The 22933-nt window shown below is 42.8% G+C and overlaps 1 protein-coding gene across 4 annotated transcripts; it reads left to right on the forward strand.

The window, feature by feature from the left end:
• The first annotated feature begins 228 nt into the window (after positions 1-228).
• LOC139154344 (zinc finger and SCAN domain-containing protein 31-like) lies at positions 229-22378 on the forward strand. Of its 4 annotated transcripts, XM_070728806.1 has the most exons (7): positions 229-495; positions 3504-3614; positions 9148-9240; positions 11795-12846; positions 13714-13915; positions 19761-19817; positions 21085-22378. In XM_070728806.1, exons 4-7 carry the CDS (start codon positions 11995-11997, stop codon positions 21714-21716), a joined length of 1743 nt encoding a protein of 580 aa, XP_070584907.1. In that variant the 5' UTR covers positions 229-495; positions 3504-3614; positions 9148-9240; positions 11795-11994; the 3' UTR covers positions 21717-22378. The 4 variants fall into 4 exon arrangements, with proteins under 4 accessions (XP_070584907.1, XP_070584906.1, XP_070584909.1 ...); XM_070728805.1 differs by lacking the exon at positions 3504-3614; XM_070728808.1 differs by lacking the exon at positions 19761-19817 and having other exon boundaries at positions 230-495.
• Positions 22379-22933: the final 555 nt, after the last annotated feature.

Raw genomic sequence — 22933 nt, forward strand, 5'->3', positions numbered from 1 at the left:
GCGCGCCATTGGGCCCCGGCGCATCCCAGCGGGCGGAGAGAAACCTTCCAACCAAGGGGCCTGGGTTACGGACTCCTCCATGGAGCAATCGTGGCAAGGCAACCCTCCCCGGCCTCCCCCTCCCCCTTTGGGCGAGGGGCTGTCCCAAGCCGGCTTCCCCTTCCTTTCGGCGCTGACTGACAGGGATCGCAGCCACTGCCTGCCCTGTGGAGGGGGGACTAACCCCAGCCTCTCCGGCGCAGCCCGGGAACCAACCTGGTGGCCACCTCCAGGGCAGGGCAAGGCGAGGAGGGCTTGCGCGGCGCAGTGGGCGAGGCGACGGGCTGGGTCGGGCCGAGCCGGCCAAGATATGATGGACGCCGCGGAACTCAAAGCGCAGTCGCTGCCGCCGTCGCTGCTGCTGTTGCTGCTCCTGCTACCGCTGCCGTTGCTGCCGCCGCCGCCGCCGCAAGGACCCTAAAAGAGAGACGCGCTGCTGGAAGCGCCCCGGCCCAGGTAGCGCAGCCGGGCCCGGGGCGCGCCAAGGCGGGCGAAGAAGAGAAGGCGGGCGGAGGGAACAAAGGGGGAGCAAAGAAGTAGTTGGAGCCGGGACTCCCGGGCTTTAGGCGGCTGGAGGCGGAGGGGGATCGCCGGGCTGGGAGCTTCGCGCGGGCACTCGGCGGCGCTTCTCCGGACTGGCGCGGGTCCGTTAGTGCTGTGCGGGGAAGCCCGGGCTCCAAAGCGGTTCCGCCACGGACGGGACCAGAACTTCGGCAGTTCTTCGGGGTGGGTGGATGGAGGGAGGAGGGCGGGCGAGGATCGTCCCGGTCCCGGGGAACAGGGCTAATCGTGCCGGGTCCGTTAGAAAGGAGGCGGAGAGGAAGGAGGCTGGATTGGCGCCAGGAGGAGAATACCTGGTTCCTTGTGGGAAGAGATGAATGAGCGCCTCATGCGCCATGGAGAGGGCTGCGGGTGGGCTGCTCGCCGAAAGGAAACAGGGGCTTTCTTGGAAACACGCTTCTTCTCGCCTGGGCCCCTGGTTTCTCCCGGCGCATCTTCTGAATGTGCCTTTGGGATTTGCCAGGCAACTGCAGGGAGAAAGAGGATGCAGGAAAGATGGGTGGTGATGGGGGGGAATAATAATAATAGCCCAGGATCCACCTTAAGTAAGACAAAGTGGGGTCTACTTTGCACAAGGCATCTCGGTCGCTTTTTTTTAAAAAGTACCAATCAGTGGCGGGATTCTGGATTTCTTCAGGGCAGGAAGTTTTGGAAGGGATAATTCCAGTGTTAAAAATACTAATTAAAAAAAAAAGTTGATGGTCTCTGTGCTCAGTTCTTAAAAGAACTCCATTGCTACATTTTAAGAGATCAGAAATCCCTAATAGGGGAGTTCCCTCAGGATCCCCAGTCAGAATGGGAGTTGTAGTTAAAATGTATTATGGCTTTAGGAGAGGCTGCCACACAAATCTTGCTTTAGGTCACAAGGATTTTCCTGTAGATTTGTTTAACTTCATCAGCTCAAGAACAAAGGAGTTGCAGTTCGAGGTAGACCATCCACCACTGAATTTAGGATAAAATTATAGGTATGAATCAGAAAAGAGTAGTTTAGCAACAGGATTCAGTGTGCCCTTCTTGGTTCTCTGAGTTTAGTTACAACACTGGTATTTTCTCCTCTTGTTCCCATAAAGAAAAATCTTGTGGTGCATTCTAATGAAATAAATTGGTAGATGATTTAGAACAGATCGAACCATGTACTTTAAAGTTCATAATTATTGTCACTTGATGCAGGGAAGACTTTTAAAAATACTGTAGAGAATGTGCTTAAAGATGTAGAGAATGTGCTTATCAAGATGCTCCATGTACAATTCGAGTTGCCCAGAGAAAAGTTTGGGATTTAGTGTGGGATTAACTAAGGAACTTGCCAATTTCTTTATGTATGGCCAATTTAGATAAATCACGAACAGAAGGTGAAATGAAAGCCATATGCTTAAATAAATCCTTTCAGCAATGGGATTGTAACAATTGTTTAATGCCTGAGGAGACATCGGATTGGGAAAAACTAGCTTAAAGCAGTATACTATTACTGGTAGATGCTAAGAAAAGGTATTGAAAAGGTTTTTTTATATATATTTTGCTTGATCTTAATGCATACAAGCAAAGTATGAAATAAAAGTCTCTTTCCTAGAAACCCCCCCCCCTTACAATATACTACCAGTAGATAAGACTTTGCATATATGATCTGCTTTAAGTCACCCTGAAGCATGATTGGGGAACTAAGATCCTGATCGATGCAGAGGTAATCAAATTAACTATCCCTGCAGTACACAATCTCACACCAGATATATAAGCCACTTATGCATTTACCCTGAGCTTTAAAAAAAATGGAATTAAAATTTCTAATGGCTTTGGAATTGGAGGCAGAGGGTATGTGGGGAGGGTTGATGGATCTTTGCCCACCTCCCTTCGGAGCCCAATTAATTCACTGCATGTTCACAGAGATTGAAAAGAAGCTGGAAAAGTAGAGATGCTGCTGTCAGAACAACTCCGTTTTGCAGTCATTCCATCAGCCTGTTTCTATGGCAGGTGGAAACAATGGTAGTTATTGGAGACCTACAGATTCAGATGACATATCAGGCTGCAACTGACGCACATTTTCTGAAAAGGGCATGATTTTAGACTTATTTAGTATCAAAAGTGTACAGCTACCCATGTTGCAAAAAGTGGCTCTGCTTTATTTTAACCATCATTTTACTCCATTGAACAGTTGAGTAGCCTAACTGCAGTGACTAAAGTCACAATATGCTTAGTGAGATCAGTTGTTGACATAGTGGAAACTTTTGTATCAATTTAGGTAGTTTTAACTTTGGGGTTTGGAAGCATAGTTAGTTAACATAAACCCAAGCCATTTTGGAAGTTGATGATTCAGTGCATTGTATAAATCCCCAAAGGGTGTGCTATGCAGATATAGTCAGTAGGGCTTGCTAAAGTTTAGATTTACTAGATGAGCATGCAATTATCCATCTCGTCCAGAATTGTGAATTTTGATTTATTGTAACTCTTTAGGGCAATGTTTCTCAACTTTGTGAATATGTGTGGACTGCAAGTCCCAGAACTCCCTAGCCAGGTTGATCATTGGGGAACTCTGGGAAGTGGAAGTTCAAAATGGAAAAAAATTACCATAGGACCCTAGGACAGACCATAAAGGTACAGTCTTCGTGGTCTGTCCTAGGGACCTACAGTATTTTTGTTCTTCACTAAATTATTATTCAAAAAGTATAAATGGATCAATAGATACTAGAAGCAGTAACGCAGACAGAAAAAAAGATTTATCAAATCATTTGTTTACCTCTTCCAGTCCATTCTGTTCCAGAAGTGAGCATAAGGGAGAAAATTGCATTTATTGGTAGCTATTTTGCATTCTACAGATGATTTAAGAATTTTGGGTTCCAAATTGTTTAAAGCAGTAAAAAATGGCTCCTCATTCTGGATGTAATATTGTGAGTTATATTTCCTTTTGGTAGGTTCTTCTCCAAGATCTTTGTATGGTTTGTACACTTGGGGTTCTTGGGAAAGGATGAAGAGTTTCCACTCAAAAGTCAAATCATATTCTGAAGTCTCTAATCCTGATTGAGGTAGGGAAAGCTCTGTACCTGAAGTGGAATTTGACACTGACTTTTATAGGATTTGCTAAGGATTGAATCAGGAACCCTTACATACTATTAGTAGGTCCCTTGCTGGACTTCCACCTTTGTTGGAAGGTTGCTTTATATCAACCTCACTGGATCCTAGTGATTTTTCAAACTCTCATGTAGAGAAGTTGAGTTCAGATGTTTTACTTATTTTTTTAAAGGAAGATGCTCAGGATTATCTTTTTCCACAAGGAGGAAGGTACATCACTACTGTCCTTGGCTAGAATAAAATGCTAAACTAATATGATGAGAGAAAGAGTAAATAGATGGGTTTTTGGATGTGTCTAATAATTCCATAAACAATCAACCAAAGCATATTGTATACCTACAGTATTCTATACTGACTCGTAAGCAGGCATTCCATAGTTAACTTCATCTTTACTGTGGATTATCAGACATATTAAGATTTATATATAAAATGTATTGATAAGATTTATAACCTATTTTTCACTGATGAATTTAAGGTGGAATCCATAGTACTCCATCCTATTTTTCCCATCCATCTCTATGAGTGAAAGAGAGGGCTAAAAGCTTTAAATCAGTAGAGTATTTCCCAATTTTAGTAACTTGAAGATGAGTTGACTTCTTTTCCCAGAATTCACCAGTTGGCTGCTATGGCTGACTGGGGAATCTATACATCTTTGAGCTGCCAAGATTGAGAAACACTGCCCCAAATCATTCCATGAGTAGCTAATATTTCTCCTAGATCATCCCTTTCGCACCTGCATCACTCGGCACAGAGGATGTCGTGGCGATTAGTATAATTGAAAAGACCAAAAATATTACCGTATATAGTATGCAAAAATAAATTACCCATCCCCAAGAGGGTAGTGTTAGAAGTCAGGTAAGACTTTCTGTACAGAAGCATGACATAATTAGAATTAGAATATTTTTATTGGCCAAGCGTGATTGGACACACAAGTAGTGGTGGGCGAACCCAACGGTGTTTGGATTCGGCAAGTTCAGACGAACGTTACGCAAAATTCGGCCGAATCCGAACTGAACCCGAACGGGGAATCCCACCAAGAGATTCCGGGGGCAGAGCTTTGATGTGACATATACCCGCAGGTTGCTAAGGATGCCAAGGTGATCACTTCCTGGATTCCATGGAATCCAGGAAGTGATCACCTTGGCGTCCTTAGCAATCTGCCGGTGACGTGAAATCTCTGAATGCCGAACGCGACCCCGAACTTTGCCCAAAGTTTCAAAAAATTTCGGGTTCATGTTCGGCATACCAAACACCGCAAAATTCGGTACGAACCCGAATTGTGCGGGTTCGGTTCGCCCATCACTACACACAAAGAATTTGTCTTTAGTGCATATGCTCTCAGTGTATATAAAAAGACAAGATAATTAATTGAAAATCATAAGGTACAATACTTAGTGATAATCATAAGTTACTAAATAAGCAATCAAATCATGCTAGGAAACAAAATAATATAATTTGTAGAGGTACAAGCAACAAGGTTATAGTCATATGTGGGAGGAAATAGGTAATAGGAAGGATGACAAAAATAATAGTAATACAGTCTTAATAAATGGTTTGACAGTGTTGTGGGAATTAGTTGTTTAGCAGAAGGATGGCATTCAGGGAAAAACATAAATCGAAACTTGAATGAGAATATTGGATTGGAATTTGATTTATTTCTCAGATTCTATTTGGGGCGCTGGCACTTAGTTGTTCTAGTGTGCAGTGTCCTATAGCGTACTTTTGAGGGTAAAAGCTGAGATAATTTATATCTGCAGATATTTTCGCAGCCCCCTTTTTTGAGAGATGATAAACTCAATAATTCCTATGTAGAACTGAATGAGCAACTCCTTGGGCAGTTTGAGCTTCCTGAATTGGTATAGAAAGAACATTATTTATTGTGCTTTTTTGATGACATTTTTGATGTTAGGTGTCCATGTTTTAAGTCATGAGATATGGTAGAACCTAGACATTTGAAGGTTTCTACTGTTGATACTTCTCCTAAAATCTACCACCGTTTTTTACAGTTTTGAGTGTGTTTAGTTCAATATTGTTCCGGTTGCATCACAAGGTTAGTTGTTTAATCTCCTGTCTGTATAATACAACAGACCAATCACTGTTGTATCATCTGCAAAGCCCAGTATTTTGATAGAGGGATCTTTTGAGATGCAGTCATTGGCATTTAGAGAGAAGGCAAGTGGAGAGAATACACAGCCCTGGGGAAGCCCTGTTCTAATTGTACAGATACAGTGATCCCCCGATTATCGCGAGGGTTCCGTTCCAAGACCCCTCGCGATAATCGATATTTCGGGATGTAGTGGTGCGGAAGTAAAAACACCATCTGCGCATGCGCGCCCCTTTTTCCATGGCCGCACATGCGCAGATGGTGGAGTTTGCGTGTGGGCGGCGGGGAAGACCCAGGGAAGGTCTCTCCCCCTCTTGCTCTCGAGCGGCGGGCGGCACCCAGGGAAGGTTCCTTCGGCCGCCCAACAGCTGATCTGCTCCGCAGCGCAGCAGCAGCGAGGAGCCGAAGATGGGGTTTCCCCGTTGCCCAGGCAAAGGGGAAACCCCAAGATCGCTTGCCCGTTCGCCCGCCCGCCCGGCTGCTCGCTTGCCACTCGCTTGCAGCGCGGCGGCAGCGAGGAGCCGAAGATGGGGTTTCCCCGTTGCCCAGGCAACGGGGAAACCCCATCTTCGGCTCCTCGCTGCTGCCGCGCTGCCGAGCAGATCAGCTGGTGGGCGGCCGAAGGAGCCTTCCCTGGGTGCCGCCCGCCGCTCGAGAGCAAGAGGGGGAGAGATAGAGAAAGAGAGAGAAGGAAAGAAAGAGATGAGAGAGGGAGGAAGAGAGTGTGAGAGAGGAAGAAGCAAGATAGAGAAAGAGAGAGAGAAAGAAAGATGAGAAAGGAAGGGAGTGACGTCATCGGGTGGAAAAATCGCGATATAGCGTTTCGCAATGATCGAGATCGCGAAACTCGGGGGATCACTGTATTTGGTGTGATTTTTGCCTAACTTCACCTGCTGCTTCCTGTCTGTTAGGAAGCTTATGATCCATTCACAACTGTGGTCAGGTACAGCTAGCTAATTTAATTTAGTTAGAATATCTGGAATAATGGTATTGAATGCTGAGCTGAAGTCTACAAAGAGGACCCTTGCATAGGTCTTTGGAGATTCAAGGTGTTGTAGGATCTGTATCTCTTCTTTAAGAGAGAGAGAGGGAGGGAGGGAGAGAGAGAGTTTAAGTGAAAGTGGAAAGAGCATAATATTACCATTCAAATTGACATTATATACCAGTGTTTTTTAAATTTAGCGACTTTAAGATGACTTCAACTCTCATAATAGTTAAATTTGCTAAGTTAAAAAATACTGTTTTATATATACAGTGTTCCCTCGATTTTCGCGGGGGATGCGTTCCAAGACCGCCCGCGAAAGTTGAATTTCCGTGAAGTAGAGATGCGGAAGTAAATACACTATTTTTGACTATGAACAGTATCACAAGCCTTCCCTTAACACTTTAAACCCCTAAATTGCAATTTCCCATTCCCTTAGCAACCATTTAGATTATTACTCACCATGTTTCTTTAGTAAAGTTTATTAAAAAAAATATTTATTAAAGGTGGACGGAAGTTTGGTGATGACATATGACGTCATCGGGCAGGGAAAACCGAGATATAGGGGGGGAAACCGCAAAGTATTTTTTTATTAATATTTTTTAAAAACCGTGGTATAGACTTTTCGCGAAGTTTGAACCCGCGAAAATTGAGGTAACACTGTATTGCTCAAAAAAATAAAGGGAAAACATAAACAGCAAAATATAACTCCAAGTAAATCAAACTTCTATGAAATCAAACTGTCCACTTAGGAAGCAACATGATTGACAGTCAATTTCATTTTGTTGTCGGCACATTCAACTTTGTTCAGAACAAAGTATTAAAAGAAAATACATTTCATTCATTCAGATCTAGGATGTGTTGTTATTTATTTATTTATTTATTGGATTTGTATGCCGCCCCTCTCCAGAGACTCGGGGCGGCTAACAGCGACAATAAAACAGTGTACAATAGTAATTTGGTATTGATGATTAAAAATCAATTAATATAAAAACCAAACATACATACATACATACCATGCATAGAATTGTAAAGGCCTAGGGGGAAAGAGGATCTCAATTCCCCCATGCCTGGCGGCAGAGGTGGGTTTTAAGTTGTTTACGAAAGGCAAGGAGGGTGGGGGCAGTTCTAATCTCTGGGGGGAGTTGGTTCCAGAGGGCCGGGGCCGCCACAGAGAAGGCTCTTCCCCTGGGTCCCGCCAGGCGACATTGCTTAGCTGAGTGTTCCCTTTATTTTTTTTGAGCAGTGGATATACTTATCCATTCATAGATATACCTGCATACCTATATATACCTATCATTCATTAAGACTTATTCCCAAATCGGTGAATGCTTAATTGTAGTTCCAGTAATAATCAGTGTAAGTAATTCTCTTCTCTTCTGGGATTTACTGTAGAATGTGACAGAAGGGACATCAGATACAGAACTAAGCTGGGAGCTTCTACCTTCAAAGCTGAAGAAATTTAAACAGTTATAGTGTGTCACATAAGCGAGATGATATTAAGCAGAGATTAGACATATTCCTAAAGGGAGAGATTATTTTCATTTCTTGTTTCTGATACTTAGCTATGAATGCTGATATTTACCATATGTAGGAGAAAGATCACCACTGACAAAAAAATGGTAGCATGAACAGACTTAGGAAATATGTAGAAGGAACAAATTAGGATGATGTGGAGGAATTTTGATACAGGTAGTCCTCGATTTATGACCGGCTGTGTAGTGACTATTTGAAGTTACGTGGGACCAATGTTTCCCTCTATTTTTTTGGGGGGGGGGGGGGTGGAAAAGTATAGTGTCTGAGCGGCGGTCCCTTCGGGACTGGGCAGCACAGAAATAATAAATAAATAAACAAACAAACAAACAAATAAAAAACCCACCCTGTTTTGCCTCAGAGAATTTCAAAATAAAATACTGTACTGTGTGTCTATAACAGTGAGCTCATAATAGGGCAACTCTATCAATATCAAAATGCCACTTAAATAGTTGAGCTAGTTTCAAACTAGATTTTGATTTTCTTTTTCTCTTCCTTACTCCCATTCTTTTTCTTTCTCTTTTCCTTCCTCTCTTTTTTCTATCTGTTTCTCTCTCTTCCTCTCTTCCTCTCTCTCTCCTTCCCTCTCACTCTTTCCCTCTCGGCTTCTGGGCAGGTTTGGAAAACTCTGAGTTGATGATGATTTTTAAGTGAGCGATTGCTCACTGCTCAGCTTAGAGGGAACTATGCGTGGGACACTTCCCCTTCCCATCCTCTCCCCCAAAGCTATTTACAACCCAGTTCCAGAGTTTTAATGACCACGTTCTCGTCACACGACTGCATTTCAATAACTCAGAAACTGTCCCACATTTATGATCATTTGCAGTTACCTCAATCATAAAACCATGATTTACCATGTTTTTTACAGGAAATTGCCAGTTTACTTCCGTTCCAGCAGAAATCAGCCCACCGCAAACAATTTCGACCGCCACAAAGAAGATTTAGAAGATTCTAAAGTCAGGTTGGTGGCTGATGTTGACCTATTTTGCAATTGTAATTTCCAGAAACAATTATGATCATAAGTTAAGGACTACCTATATTTAAAACTGCTTTTTGACAGGAGTTTATTGCAAAACAGCCCCGTTTCACTCATAGAATTTTATGAGATGTTCAGATGCCACCTTTTAGTTCTAATTATATACAGTAATACCTCATCTTACGAACTTAATTGGTTCCAGGACGAGGTTCGTAAGGTGAAAAGTTTGTAAGATGAAACAATGTTTCCCATAGGAATCAATGGAAAAGCCAATAATGCGTGCAAGCCGATTAGGAAAATCCAAAACATTAAGGCTTTTTAAAAAAAAAGCTGTCGGCAGACGAAGCTGAGGCGAACGGAGTGGGGGGAGGGAAACCCATGGAGATCCAGAGGGGAGAATGGGGCAAGACAGGGTGGAGAAAAACGGAGGAAACCCATGGAGATCCAGAGGGGAGAATGGGGCAAGACAGGGTGGAGAAAAACGGAGGAAACCCATGGAGATCCAGAGGGGAGAATGGGGCAAGACAGGGTGGAGAAAAACGGAGGAAACCCATGGAGATCCAGAGGGGAGAATGGGGCAGGAAAGAGTGCAGAAAAACGGAGGAAACCCATGGAGATCCAGAGGGGAGAATGGGGCAGGACAGACTGGAGAAAAACGGAGGAAACCCATGGAGATCCAGAGGGGAGAATGGGGCAGGAAATAGTGGAGAAAAATGGAGGAAACCCATGGAGATCCAGAGGGGAGAATGGGGCAGGACAGAGTGGAGAAAAACGGAGGAAACCCATGGAGATCCAGAGGGGAGAATGGGGCAGGACAGGGTGGAGAAAAACGGAGGAAACCCATGGAGATCCAGAGGGGAGAATGGGGCAGGACAGGGTGGGAAAAAACGGGAGGAACTCAAGTCTGGAGGTGGGGCATCCCAGCGGCCTGCGGCAGGTTCGTAAGGTGAAAAAAGTTCATAAGAAGAGGCAAAAAAATTCCGAACCATGGGTTCATATCTTGAAAAGTTCGTATGACGAGGGGTTCGTATCATGAGGTACCACTGTATTCGCTTACTTTTCTTTATTTATTTCCTTCTTTTCACAGAAAAACACACAAAAGTGTGGGGAGAAATGGGAGGACCACACAAGCATTTTGGGCAACAGTCCAGGAAATCTAAGTACTGTATTCCCAAAGGAGTAGGAATGGATCAGAGGGCTGAATAATAGCTCTCTATCCTATTGTATATTCTCAAAGGTCCTACTTAACTAGTTGTGATTTCTGTATTGAAATACAGTTTTCCAAAGCAGTAAATCATTTATGTGCTCCTGAAAACAGGAGGGGAAATGCATTGCTCTGTTGATGATTTCCTGATTTCTAATTATTATTTTAATATCCAATGTGGATGTATTGCAAATTGCAGAAACTATGGACCTTTTTTGAAGACCGAATGGGCATTCTTACATTCCTTTTTGTTAGCAAATACAGTGATACCTCATCTTACAAACCCCTCGTCATACAAACTTTTCGAGATACAAACCCGGGGTTTAAGATTTTTTTGCCTCTTCTTCCAAACTATTTTCACCTTACAAACCCAAGCCGCCGCCACTGGGATGCTCCGCCTCTGGACTTCTGTTGCCAGCGAAGCACCCGTTTTTGCACTGCTGGGATTCCCCTGAGGCTCCCCTCCATGGGAAACACCACCTCCGGACTTCCGTGTTTTTGCAATGTTGCAGGGGAATCCCAGCAGTGCAAAAACAGGCACTTTGCTGGCAACGGAAGTCCGGAGATGGGGTTTCCCAGCTAGGGGAGCCTCAGCGAAATCGCAGCATCACAAAAACATGGATGTCCGGAGGTGGGGTTTTGAGGACTTCCGTATTTTTGTGATGCTGCAATTTCGCTGAGGCTCTCCTCGCTGGGAAACCCTACCTCCAGACTTCTGTTGCAAGTGAAGCACCCGTTTTTGCACTGTTGGGATTCCCCTGCAGCATCACAAAAACACAGAAGTCCAGAGGTGGGGTTTCCCATGGAGGGGAGCCTCAAGGGAATCCCAGCAGTGCAAAAACGGGCGCTTCGGCTGGCAAAAGGGGTGGGTTTTGGGCTTGCACGCATTAATCGCTTTTCCATTGATTCCTATGGGAAACATTGTTTCATCTTACAAACTTTTCACCTTACAAACCACGTCTCGGAACCAATTAAGTTTGTAAGACAAGGTATCACTGTATATTCTAATTCAGGGTTCCCTACTTGATGTTTTATAACCATAAGTCCCATAATCCTCATCTGTCATGGTCCATTCGAGTTATAAACCAGGACATCTGGAGGTTACTGTTTTGTAGAAAACCAGACCATGTTGTATTACTTATCCAGGCCTTTGATTCAGGCTGCCAGGGAAAACGACAGGTGATCGTTTGACCCTCATATATGCCTAATTGCCATTGCCTCAATGTGAAAGTAGTAATAGCAGTAGGCAAATAATGGTTTCAAAAGTGATATTTAAGAATGGGCCTGCTGCTTTGGGGCATAACTCTTAATGATTGTTTTTCCTTTCTGTATCAGGGAGGTGCTCTTTTATTTAACCATCACATCACTGGCAATAAGATATCTTTAAAGATTGTCCATCCTTTCCTGTTGAGTGTCTTATATCCATCTGGCTCCCCGAGACTACACATTGCATTGAAGCTCTCTTTCACTTGGCCCAGTCTCCTCAGGCCGGAGTGGTTCTACTTTTACCTGCAGGAAGCTTGAAGGAGTAAAAGATGGCTGCCACACAGGAAGTACCGCCTCCAGCATTGGGCCTCCATTTTTTATACCCATTAGAAGAAACCATGGCACCCAGGGTGAAAATAGAAGAGCCTGGACCTCCATGCCCTGAAGCTGGTTGGGAATGGGATGCTCCGGGGAAGACTCCTCTTGTTGTCCAGGCGGGCACCATTAGTGATCTGTTGAGATGGGCAACTCCTCCCCAAGTGAGGAGTGACCCAATTCCACAGCTCTGGGAGGTTCAGTGTCAGGAGATGGTGCAAAGCCTGAGAACACCTGCTGATGTCATGCCAGGCCCTGTGCCTGTCCCACCCCCAGCCCCTGGCTGGAGCAGTCTCCAGCTACCTGAGCTTGCACCCGTGGATGACATCGAAGCCTACCTATCATCCTTCGAGCGGGCAGCCGAATCATGCCAGTGGCCAAGAGGAGAGTGGATGAGCCGCTTTATGCCAGCTCTTGGGAAAGCCCAGCCACCCCATAATGGCTTAGATGCCAGAAGTGGCAGGAATGAGCACAGAAAATCCAAGTCTTCCATCCTGAGAGGGGAAACAAGCGCCAACGTGGAGATGCAACGGCAGCGTTTCCGGCAATTCCGTTACCAGGAGTCCGAAGGCCCCCGCGAGGCTTGCCGGAAGCTCCGGGAACTTTGCCGACGTTGGCTGAAGCCTGAGAGCCGCACAAAGGAGCAGATTCTGGAACTGCTGATCCTGGAGCAGTTTCTGACTATCTTGCCCCAAGAGATCCAGAGCTGGGTGTGGGAACGAGGCCCTGAGACATGCGCCCAAGCAGTGGCCTTGGTAGAAGGATACCAGATGGGACGGCGAGAGGCAGGGATGTGGGACCAGCAGGTAAGGGAGCGGTTAATCGTCTTGATTCTAGAAGATGCATTGTGATGAAAGCTTCTAACATCCTTAGCACTCCAATATATGTTTTCTCATTCTGCCACCACCCACACCCACCCACTCACAAGGCAAAGGAGAATTGTATCAGTTGTTTTAATGATTGAATCAGTTTCATGGATATAAAAATATAGCCAAATGCAACTTGCAAATATAAATAGGCAGGAAAAAGCTCAGTCATGAATAGAGGAAAGATGATACAAAGGTAAAAGTTTTTTTGAATTGGCATAAGATTTCAACAGAATTACCTTTTTTTAAAAAAAAAAGTTGATTTGTTTATCAATTACTTTTTAATTAGTTTTTAAAACTTTCCCTGTTTCATATATAAAGAGGGCAGAAAAGATTGGGACATACAAAAGGCTTTCCCATTATTAACAAATAAGTCTGCATTTCTTCCTGATATATTCAGTTTGGAAATGGTTGTGTATTGATTGTGTACAGACTCTTAGTATGCAAGCAAGCAGTGGGATTCTGGTGGGAAACAAGCCAAAAGCAGCATCTCCAAATGCCTTGGACAGCAGTTCTCACAGCCTCTTGTTATTAGCCATGTTGGTTAGAACTGATGAGAGCTGAAGTCCAAAAAACTCCCAGGCTTTTGGCTACTCTAATGAATAGAGTGCTAGATAAGGTGGACTTGCTATCAGATCGATCTTTGTATCTTTTGAAAAGTTTTTGGAATGGGAATTGCAAAACAACATCCATGGACGCTTGAATGGCTGATTAATTATTCTCTTTTAGATTCAGGGCTTAAACAAATAAATGGAATGGGTAGATTCCCATAAGGTCTTAGTGACCCAGTGTTGTCCTTGTTGCTAGGTTACAGTGCGGGTCAAGGTTGAACAGGTAAGCCCACAGGAAATGATTTTACCTGGAGCACCGTGGGATCCTTCAGCCTCGCTGGTGCCACATCCTGAGTACCTATCCTCATCCGATATAACACTAAACCAGCCTATCCCAGGCCCAGCTCTCAAGATGCCCTGCATCCCAAAACAGGAGCCACAAGGCCTTCAGGAAACAGGTAAGAAGGAAGAGAGAAGCAGGAATATTCTAGGAATTTTTCCTGCCAAAAGGAAGCAGTTGCCACAAGAAAAACAGTGATAAATTTTTCGGGAAGTTTGTCTGTAACAGATGAGGAACTGTCCAACTCCCATTATCTCCAGCCAGTGGAGTTGGAACACGAATTTGTAGTTCAGCAATAACTGAAAGATAGTCAAGTTAGGAAATTCAGACAGGTTTTAAAAAATAAATATATGGAATGGTTGGCTATCACAGAATATGAGTATTCATTTAGAATTCTGTTTCTTCCAGTAATATAGCATTGTTTTCTTTTTATGCCTTTGAGTCAATTATGATTTTTGGTAAATGTCTAGGTGAGTCCTATAGTTTTTTTGTCAAGGCTTTTTAGGAGTGATTTGCCAATGCCTGTTTTCTAGGCTAAGAGAGAAAGCCCGGCCCAGCTTCAAGCCTAAGGCAGGACTAGCACTTGAAAATGCTACACCACTACAAAATGTAAATGATTTTGTATCTAAATCCTATCTCATTTGATCTCGTTTGTGTGGTGTACAGTGTTCCCTCGATTTTTGCGGGTTCGAACTTCGCGAAATGTCTATACCACGGTTTTTCAAAAATATTAATTAAAAAATACTTCGCAGGTTTTTTCCCTATACCACAGTTTTTCCCACCCGATGACATCACATGTCATTGCCAAACTTTCGTCTGCCTTTAATAAATATTTTTTTTAATAAACTTTAATAAATAAACATGGTGAGTAATAATCTAAATGGTTGCTAAGGGAATGGGAAATTGCAATTTAGGGGTTTAAAGTTTTAAGGGAAGGCTTGTGATACTATTCATAGCCAAAAATAGTGTATTTACTTCCGCATCTGTACTTCGCGGAAATTCGACTTTCGCAGGCAGTCTTAGAACGCATCCCCCGCGAAAATTGAGGGAACACTGTATTGCATTTGAGAGAAAAATGCATCTTTCAGTTGAAGTCTCTGTTCGATGCATTTCAGATGAGTTGAAGTTCTGTTCCGAATAAATGGAGGATATATATCAGTTACTCTTTTCATAGGATCTTCATCACCTGACTACAGAGGACAGTGATTTGAGATAGAACTTAAAACAGTACATATTATTCAGGCTCACTAAAGTGATTGTAGGATTAGAAAGCTGAAGAATGTTCCATTAATACGGCCTGATCTGGCTCGTACATTATGCATTAAACTCCAGTAATTCCAGAACTTTTACTTGGGCCCAACTGTTGTTCCTCCAATTAATTGTCTCAGGCTTTTTATTATCCAAGCTAGGGACAGTAGAGAATTGTTAATTAGAAGTCTCCAAGGTGCTTTTTCAAAAGGCAACTGGATTTTTTTTTCCTTGAGGAGGAAGAAGAAGATATTTTGCTTCTCATCCAAAAAGCTTTATGGCTTCTGGCAGGATGTTGGGGATGAAAATCTATAATTAGTCCTTTCTGGAAAGAGAAGACACATTGGTTTGTTCACTTTCTGGATAGAGGACCATTGGTTTTAAAGAGGTTTAAAAGAGGCTATTTATGTTAACATTGAGCAGCCCTTTCTCAATAGAGGGAGAGGAATATGCCACTACCTGTCTCCTATCTACATCACAGTCCTTTCAGCAGTTCCGAGAAGATTCTGTCATTCCCATTTGCCCTCTGATACAGGTTACCTGAGAGCACAGGTACACTCTCAAATGACCTCAAGAGTTCTTGAGGGAGAGGGAGAGTGCTAACAACCAGAGGACTGCAAAGAAATAAATCTTTCCACCTACCCACCGCAAATTCTATCAGATCAAATTCTTCTATCGTCCTCACCAACCTGCCGGAACCCATGAAGCTTCTTAGATGAGAAGCAAAATGCCTTCAAGGAAAAACAAAGGCTTTTGCTTCTTTGACAAAGCACCTTTGAGACTGTGATCCGATGGCTGAGAATCTCCAAGATGTCCATTAAAACTGTAATGTAAATTTATCTGATTTCCAATTCCTGTATCTATGGGCAAACTGGAATGGGGTTATTTCACCTGAATCTACACTTTTGAAACTTAAATAGACATTGAATAGAACAAGTTTAAAATCTGAGAAAGGAAGAATTGAGCAAAAGCATAAACGAGTCTCCTCTTCTCTACCAAACGACAACCTGCTCCTGGTTCCTCTTTTTGGAACCAAATTTGTATATTTATTCTCTGATTCTTGCTTTTCCAAACCCAACAATTATTGCTCTTACATGGCCAATAATTAAAAGTGCCAAAGAATTTGCAACCAAGGACTAAAAAATTAATTTATGGAAATGATTTAAAAAGTTGTTTACTTTTGTTTGTACTCTATATAGATGCTCTTATCCTATATCAACTTATTTTTGATCAGCTATTAGTTTGACATGCAACCAAAACTATGCCTATGTATGCAGACACCAGCAGATGGAATATATAGAAACTAAATTGACTTGTATTTTTAATATAAAGAGGTGGAAGAGAGCTCAATTAGAAGAACAAAGATGTGATCAAGAGCTAATCACAGAATAGATTCAGCTCAAGCTAAAGTGGAAGAACAAACACAGTCAGTTTTCAAAGTAAGATCTTAAACATAAGCCAACCATTTTCAAAGACAACATTAGGCAAGTCCCGAATCTCACTGATAGGAAACCAGAGATACTATAAGAATTAAAACATTGCTTTGAATGAATGTCAGAAGTGACCACCAAAGATAAGAACTGGCTGAGGAAGTAAAAGTAAATGGGAGGCAGAGAACATGCTGTCCTCGAATTTCAGATAGTGTGATGAGGAGAAACTGCAGTCATACCTCAGTATTAGACTTCATGAGAGAAAGCTTTGTTGGACTTAGGAAGATAGTAGGCAAGATCCAACAATCTGATATTGTAAAGGAGAAAAATGTCCAAGAAGATTGGGAGCTTCTGTGATAATGTGAAATCCAAACAATTCGTACAAGAAGGAAAAATTAGAAAATCTGAACAGACGAAAGTGGATCTTAAAAAAATCACTTAAAAGATAAAAAGCCAATGTGCAAGAAATGGGAAGACAGGAATATATCCTAAGAAGAATACAAAGCAGTTTGCAAAAACTACAGAGCTAGTGGGAGAAGAGCTAAAACCTAAGTACAAAGTCAGGTTAGCTAGGCATGCCAAAAACAACAAAGTTTTTTTTCTTTCAGGAAAGTCCCAAGCAAAAGAAACGTGAAGGAGACAGGAGGTCTTCTGAAGAGAGAGAATGGTAAAATGGTTAAGGAACAGAATAGAAGGCATAACTCAAAATCTTATTTTGCATCTGTTTTTTCTCAGAAGTTGAATGAACCTTCAGTTGGCTCACACTGCGCCATTGGTGGGGGGGAAATTAACTGAAGCTCAAGATAAGCAAAGAACAACCGAGGGAATTCCTAGCTAATTTAAATGAATTAATCCTCAGAACCAGATGATTTACACCCTGGGGAAGTACCTCCCCAACCCCCCTTTTTTTTGGGCAGTTCAGTTTCATAGAAGACACTTTTTCCATTGGGGAAGGAGGAATGGATTCAGTTTCACCACTTACGTGCTACTCACCTCCCGCTGTTCAGCCCAACAGGCCACAGATTGGTACTGGGGGTTCATGACTCAGGTATTGGGAGCCCCTGCCCTTTGAGTATTGAAGAAACTAGCAGAGATATTTGCAGAAACCATTCTCTGTAATTTTGAGTACATTTGGAGAATAGACAAGGTCCCGGAAGACTGAAAAAGGATTAATGTTCCTTAAAAAAACAAGAGGAAAAAGGAAGAAGCAGGATCCAGGAAACTATAGGCCTGTGAGCTTGACATTAATATTGGGCAAGATCCTTGAGCAGATTATCAGAGAACACGTCTGAGTGCATAGATAGGAACTCATTAATTAATAGGAGCCAAGATTAATTTATGCCGAATAAATCATGTCAGATTAACAATCTCCTTTTGACCAAATTACTGGTCTGTTTCATTAGGGAAATGCTTGGATATAGTATATCTTGATTTCAGCAAGACTTTTGACAAAATTTCTCAGAGCATCCTTACCTACAAAATGGTCAAACGTGAGTTTGACTACTCAACCACTAGGTGGATTCACTGTTGGCTCAAGGATCATATTCTGCAGGTATTTCTAAATAGCATCAAGTGTATACCGCACAGACATTCTGAGTGGGTGCCAGAGGGCTGTGTCTTGGGCGGTTCCAGTGTTTTTATAAACTATATGGAAGAAGTGAGTCCAAGGAATACTTACCAAATGCACAGATGATACAAAGCTGGGAGGGATGGTCATGGGAGAAAAAGGGAAAAAATCAGGAAGATTTAGTCAAGCTAGATAATGGCAGAAAGAAATAGAATGGAATTGACCACGGAGAAATGTAAAAATGTAAGAAAATGAAAGAAACTTATAAAGGTAGTTCACTTATCACCGATTGCTTAGTAACCATTCAAAGTGACAATGGACTCTCCCAAAGATATTTACAACTTTGATTCATAGCTCCAAACAGCCACTTCCCTATCTACCTATGATCACATTATCAGATTTTGGGTTCTTGGCAGCTGGCCGCATTTACAGCCATTTGTAGGATCCAGCAGTCTTGTGATTTATGGCTTTTTTTGCTGGCAAAAAAAAACACCCATTGCTGACAATAGATTTGCTTCACAAATGCCAGATTCGCTTTACGATCATCATAAAATCGGGTTATCTGCCGCAACCTATAAACATCATGACACACAAAGGATATTTCATGCTCCCATTACAATTGTTCAGTTGAGGACAATCTGCATAGGATACGGAAAATAATAACTCATGAGCAGCATATGTGAGAAGGACTAGGGTGTACTAGTGGATCATAAGTCCCAGCAAATCTCAACAGTGTTATGCAGCTTGCAGAGAATACCAGAAAATCTTGAAGAGCATCAAGAGGAAGATGGAGTTCAGGTTGTGTGAGAAGTAATTGTCCCAGTCTGTTAGGCTTTGGTCAGGCTTCACTTGGGGTATTGCATGCAGCTCTGTACACCCAGTTTTTTTAAAAAAAACTAATAAACTGGAGCAAGTCCAAAGAAGGCTACTAAGAAGTTTGAAAGGATTGAAAGCCAAATCCTTTAAGGAACAGCTAGAAGACCTAGATATGTTTAGCTTGCAGATGAGAAAGATAAAAGGCAAGATGAAGGGCTTCACATTACAGAGAATTTGTGGTGACGTAGTGCTTAGGATGCAGTTTCGGAGGTTAACTCTGCCCACTGCCAGGAGTTTGATCCTGACCGGCTCAAGGTTGACTCAGCCCTCCAAGGTTGATAAAATGGGAACACAGATGGTTGGGAGAGCATAGGCTGATTCTGTAACCCACTTAAAAGAATACTAAAAAGCACTAAGTGATGTTGCTATTTGGGCTCATTTTACTTGCTCCAGAGGGTAAAACTATATCTAAAAGGATGAAACCTCAAGGATATATGCACATGTTAAACGTAAAGAAAAACTTGACAGCAAGATCTGTCAGTCAGTGGATTAAGTTACTGCATGGGGAGGTCTTTTTTCATTTGAGGTTTTCAAAGAGATTGGTTAATCATCTATTGGAGATGGTATAGTAAATCCTGCAGTGTGCAGTAGGTTGGATGTGATGACCTTTTAGATCTCATCCAACTCTACAATTCTAGGTTTCTAAGGCTGAGGAACAACATATTGCTGTTGCATGCTTGATAACTGAAAAAGCCAAAGAATACCAAAAAATAAATCAATACATGCTTCATTGGATATAGAGATGGCATGCATTGTGTCAGCCATGTCAAATTGTGGCATGTTCTTAGGAAAACAACAATCTTAGAATGTCTCATTGTTTTCTTGCAAAACCTCCTACACAGCACAGGAAGATATAATCTGGATGGAACTTGGTGGAAGGTTGGAAGGAGTAAGACAAGGTTGTATACTCTTTCCTTATTTCTTCAAACTATGGTATTGCCCTGAAAATAAGGCCCAACCAGAAAATAAGCCCTAGGGTGTTGCTAATAAGCCCTTCCCACAAAATAAGCCCCAGTTAAGATTGGTATCAGTTTGGGGGGAGCCAGCACTGGTTGCATCGAGGCCACGGGGCTGTCGGTCAGCCACAGCCCATGCAGTGCATGTGAGTGGATTACCAGTCCAGGTAACAGCCAGAGGTGTTGGAGGGGGAGGTGATCTGGACACACTGCCTGGGCCATGGGAAAGCCACGTAGGACCAGAGTGGGCGGATTGCTGCAGGAGCAGATGGAGGCAAAAGTGCAGGGGGTTGAGGGAAGGCGACCAATCAAACATGCGCTGTGTGAGCTGTGGGAAAGCCAAGAGTTAGTATAACACTTGCGCTAAGAGTAGAACAAGATTCTCATTGAGGTTATAATGGTCCAAAGTAACTGCCCAGCTTTGTCATTTCTGAAACGATAAAATAGAAGCCATCAGTTTGCACACAGAAGTTACAAGAACCGAGACAGTTTGTAGTACATTGCTCAAAAAAAATAAAGGGAACACTTAAACAACACAATATAACTCCAAGTAAATCAAACTTCTGTGAAATCAAACTGTCCACTTAGGAAGCAACACTGATTGACTATCAATTTCACATGCCGTTGTGAACATTCAATTTTGTACAGAACAAAGTATTCAATGAGAATATTTCATTCATTCAGATTTAGGATGTGTTATTTGAGTGTTACCTTTAATTTTTTGAGCAGTGTACAATGAAGAGCACAATAATGTAGTCATTATTAAGCCTGGAAATTATGGTCATAAGTGATGATGGTTGTAAAGCAGAGTCACCATGTGACCAGATCCAGTTTTACAATCTTTTTTGTTGGGGTGGTTCTATGAACGTCATGGCTGTTATGTTAGCTATCAACCTTCTTTTTTTTGTGCTGGAAACCAGAAGTAAATGCTGGTTTCCAGCAAAACCATCATAAATCAGCCATCTGATCACAGTGCACTGCAAGAGCCGTAAATGCAGACTGGCTGCCAAGCACCCAAAATGCAGCCACATGTTAATAGGAGAGCACAGTGAAAGAACTTCAAAACTAGATCACAAGTAGCTTTTGGGGACTGTGTGTGGTGTAACTTCAGCTGGTCAGTCGAGGACTACTTGTGCCTGTTTGTCTTATGTTGAGAGCTGCATGTCAGACTCATCTGCCCGTTCTCAACTACATTTTTTTTTCTTGATAGGTTCTCTACTGGCCAATGGGAACCGAGAGGAGCAATCTTTGCCTGGAAGCACGATGGAAATGGGATTGCTGCCTGGGAACTCCCGGGAGAAAGTGTTGGGTGAGAATTGTGGTGAACGGATGAGTCAACCGTTTGAAATGAGATGTGGAGACGCAAGAGAGAATCCAATTGCACACACCCACTCTTTTGGACGCTCTCACCCAGCAGGAAAGTCCCTTCACCAGTGTTCAGTATGCGGGAAAACATTTAGCCGTAACTCACATCTGCTCACCCACTTAAGGATCCATACTGGGGAGAAGCCCCACCAGTGTCCTCAGTGTGGCAAACGTTTTGGCCATACTTCCCAGCTGACCCGTCATCAGAGAACCCATGCCTCAGAGAGACCGTTCCGATGTGCTCAGTGCAGCCGAAGCTTTTACCAGAGCTCAGAGTTGACCAGGCATCGCGTATCCCATGCCAGGGACCGTCCGTACGGGTGCATCCAATGTGGGAAGAAGTTCCGTTGGAGTTCCGATCTCATCCGGCACCAGATCACCCATACAGGAGAGAGACCGTACAAGTGCCCTGACTGTGGGAAGAAGTTTGGTCAGAATTCCCACCTGGTCCGACATCGAAGAACCCACACTACTTAGCCAAGATCTTCCCAGAAGAAAAGAAAACCATGTCTCCCAATGTTGAAAGCTCAATAAGGCCCAAAGCATAGACCGCCACTTAGTTTAGTGTCATAATGAGCCAAATGACAGATGAATTTTTGGTTCAATATCTGCAGAGGTTTATCTGCAGTGGCTTAATTAGAAAGAATCCAGTCTGTCTCCAGCAGGATAGGCAAGATGGCAGTTCCACAATACCAACTTGTGTTCTACAATTAGAGAGTCACAGTAGAACGGAACTGATTAATCTAAAAAGATGCTGAGCCTTTCTAGAATTGGCTTCCTGGACAATACTAAACCACTAATATTGTGGTGGCACCAGTTGGATGTCTTTTTTTTTCTTTCTCTATCTCCTCTTCCTTCCTTCCTCATTTTCTCTTTTAATAGAAAATGTAATAGGTCTTATAGTCATCTAGACAGATTTTCTGTTACATAACACAACCTGTATTCCTTGCCCTGAGAACATTTCTTTGTCGTGAAGCAAAAGCAATGTATTTTTTAGAGAAAATGACCAGTCTGTATTAGCAGAGGGTTAAAATCTTTAAAATGATGGAAATCCCCTCTTGGGGAAGCTGCTGTGAAATATTTTGCCTTTTTTAAAAAAAAAGTACAACTTTGATAAATGGAAAAATTGTCAACCTAAATTTGTAGTGATGTGGAATGTATACAACAGGGCTGGGCTTGATTTCAATTGGTTGGGCTACAGGTTACATGAACTTTACGATGGTCAATTCTTAGGGGTGGCGATGAATACACAAGGGGATTGATCGCAGGCCTCCGATCTGATCCTTTTCATTGTCGGTAATCCTGTTGATCTACTTGCACACCTGTGTTTTTGTGATGCTGCAGGGGAATCCCAGCAGCGCAAAAACGGATGCTTTGCTGGCAACGGAGGTCCGGAGGTGGGGTTTCCCAGCGAGGGGAGCCTCAGTAAAATCATAGCATCGCAAAAACACAGAGGTCCGGAGGTGGGGTTTCGAGGACTTTGATTCCTCTGCTAGGATACCACTGCAGCATCACAAAAACACAGAAGTCCAGAGGTGGGGTTTCCCATGGAGGGGAGCCTCCCAGCAGCGCAAAAACGGGTGCTTCAGCTGGCAAAAGGGGTGAATTTTGGCCTTGCACGCATTAATCGCTTTTCCATTGATTCCTATGGGAAACATTGTTTTGTCTTACAAACTTTTCACTTTAAGAACCTC

Source organism: Erythrolamprus reginae, chromosome Z (assembly GCF_031021105.1).
Source record: "Erythrolamprus reginae isolate rEryReg1 chromosome Z, rEryReg1.hap1, whole genome shotgun sequence".
Lineage (NCBI taxonomy): Eukaryota > Metazoa > Chordata > Lepidosauria > Squamata > Dipsadidae > Erythrolamprus > Erythrolamprus reginae.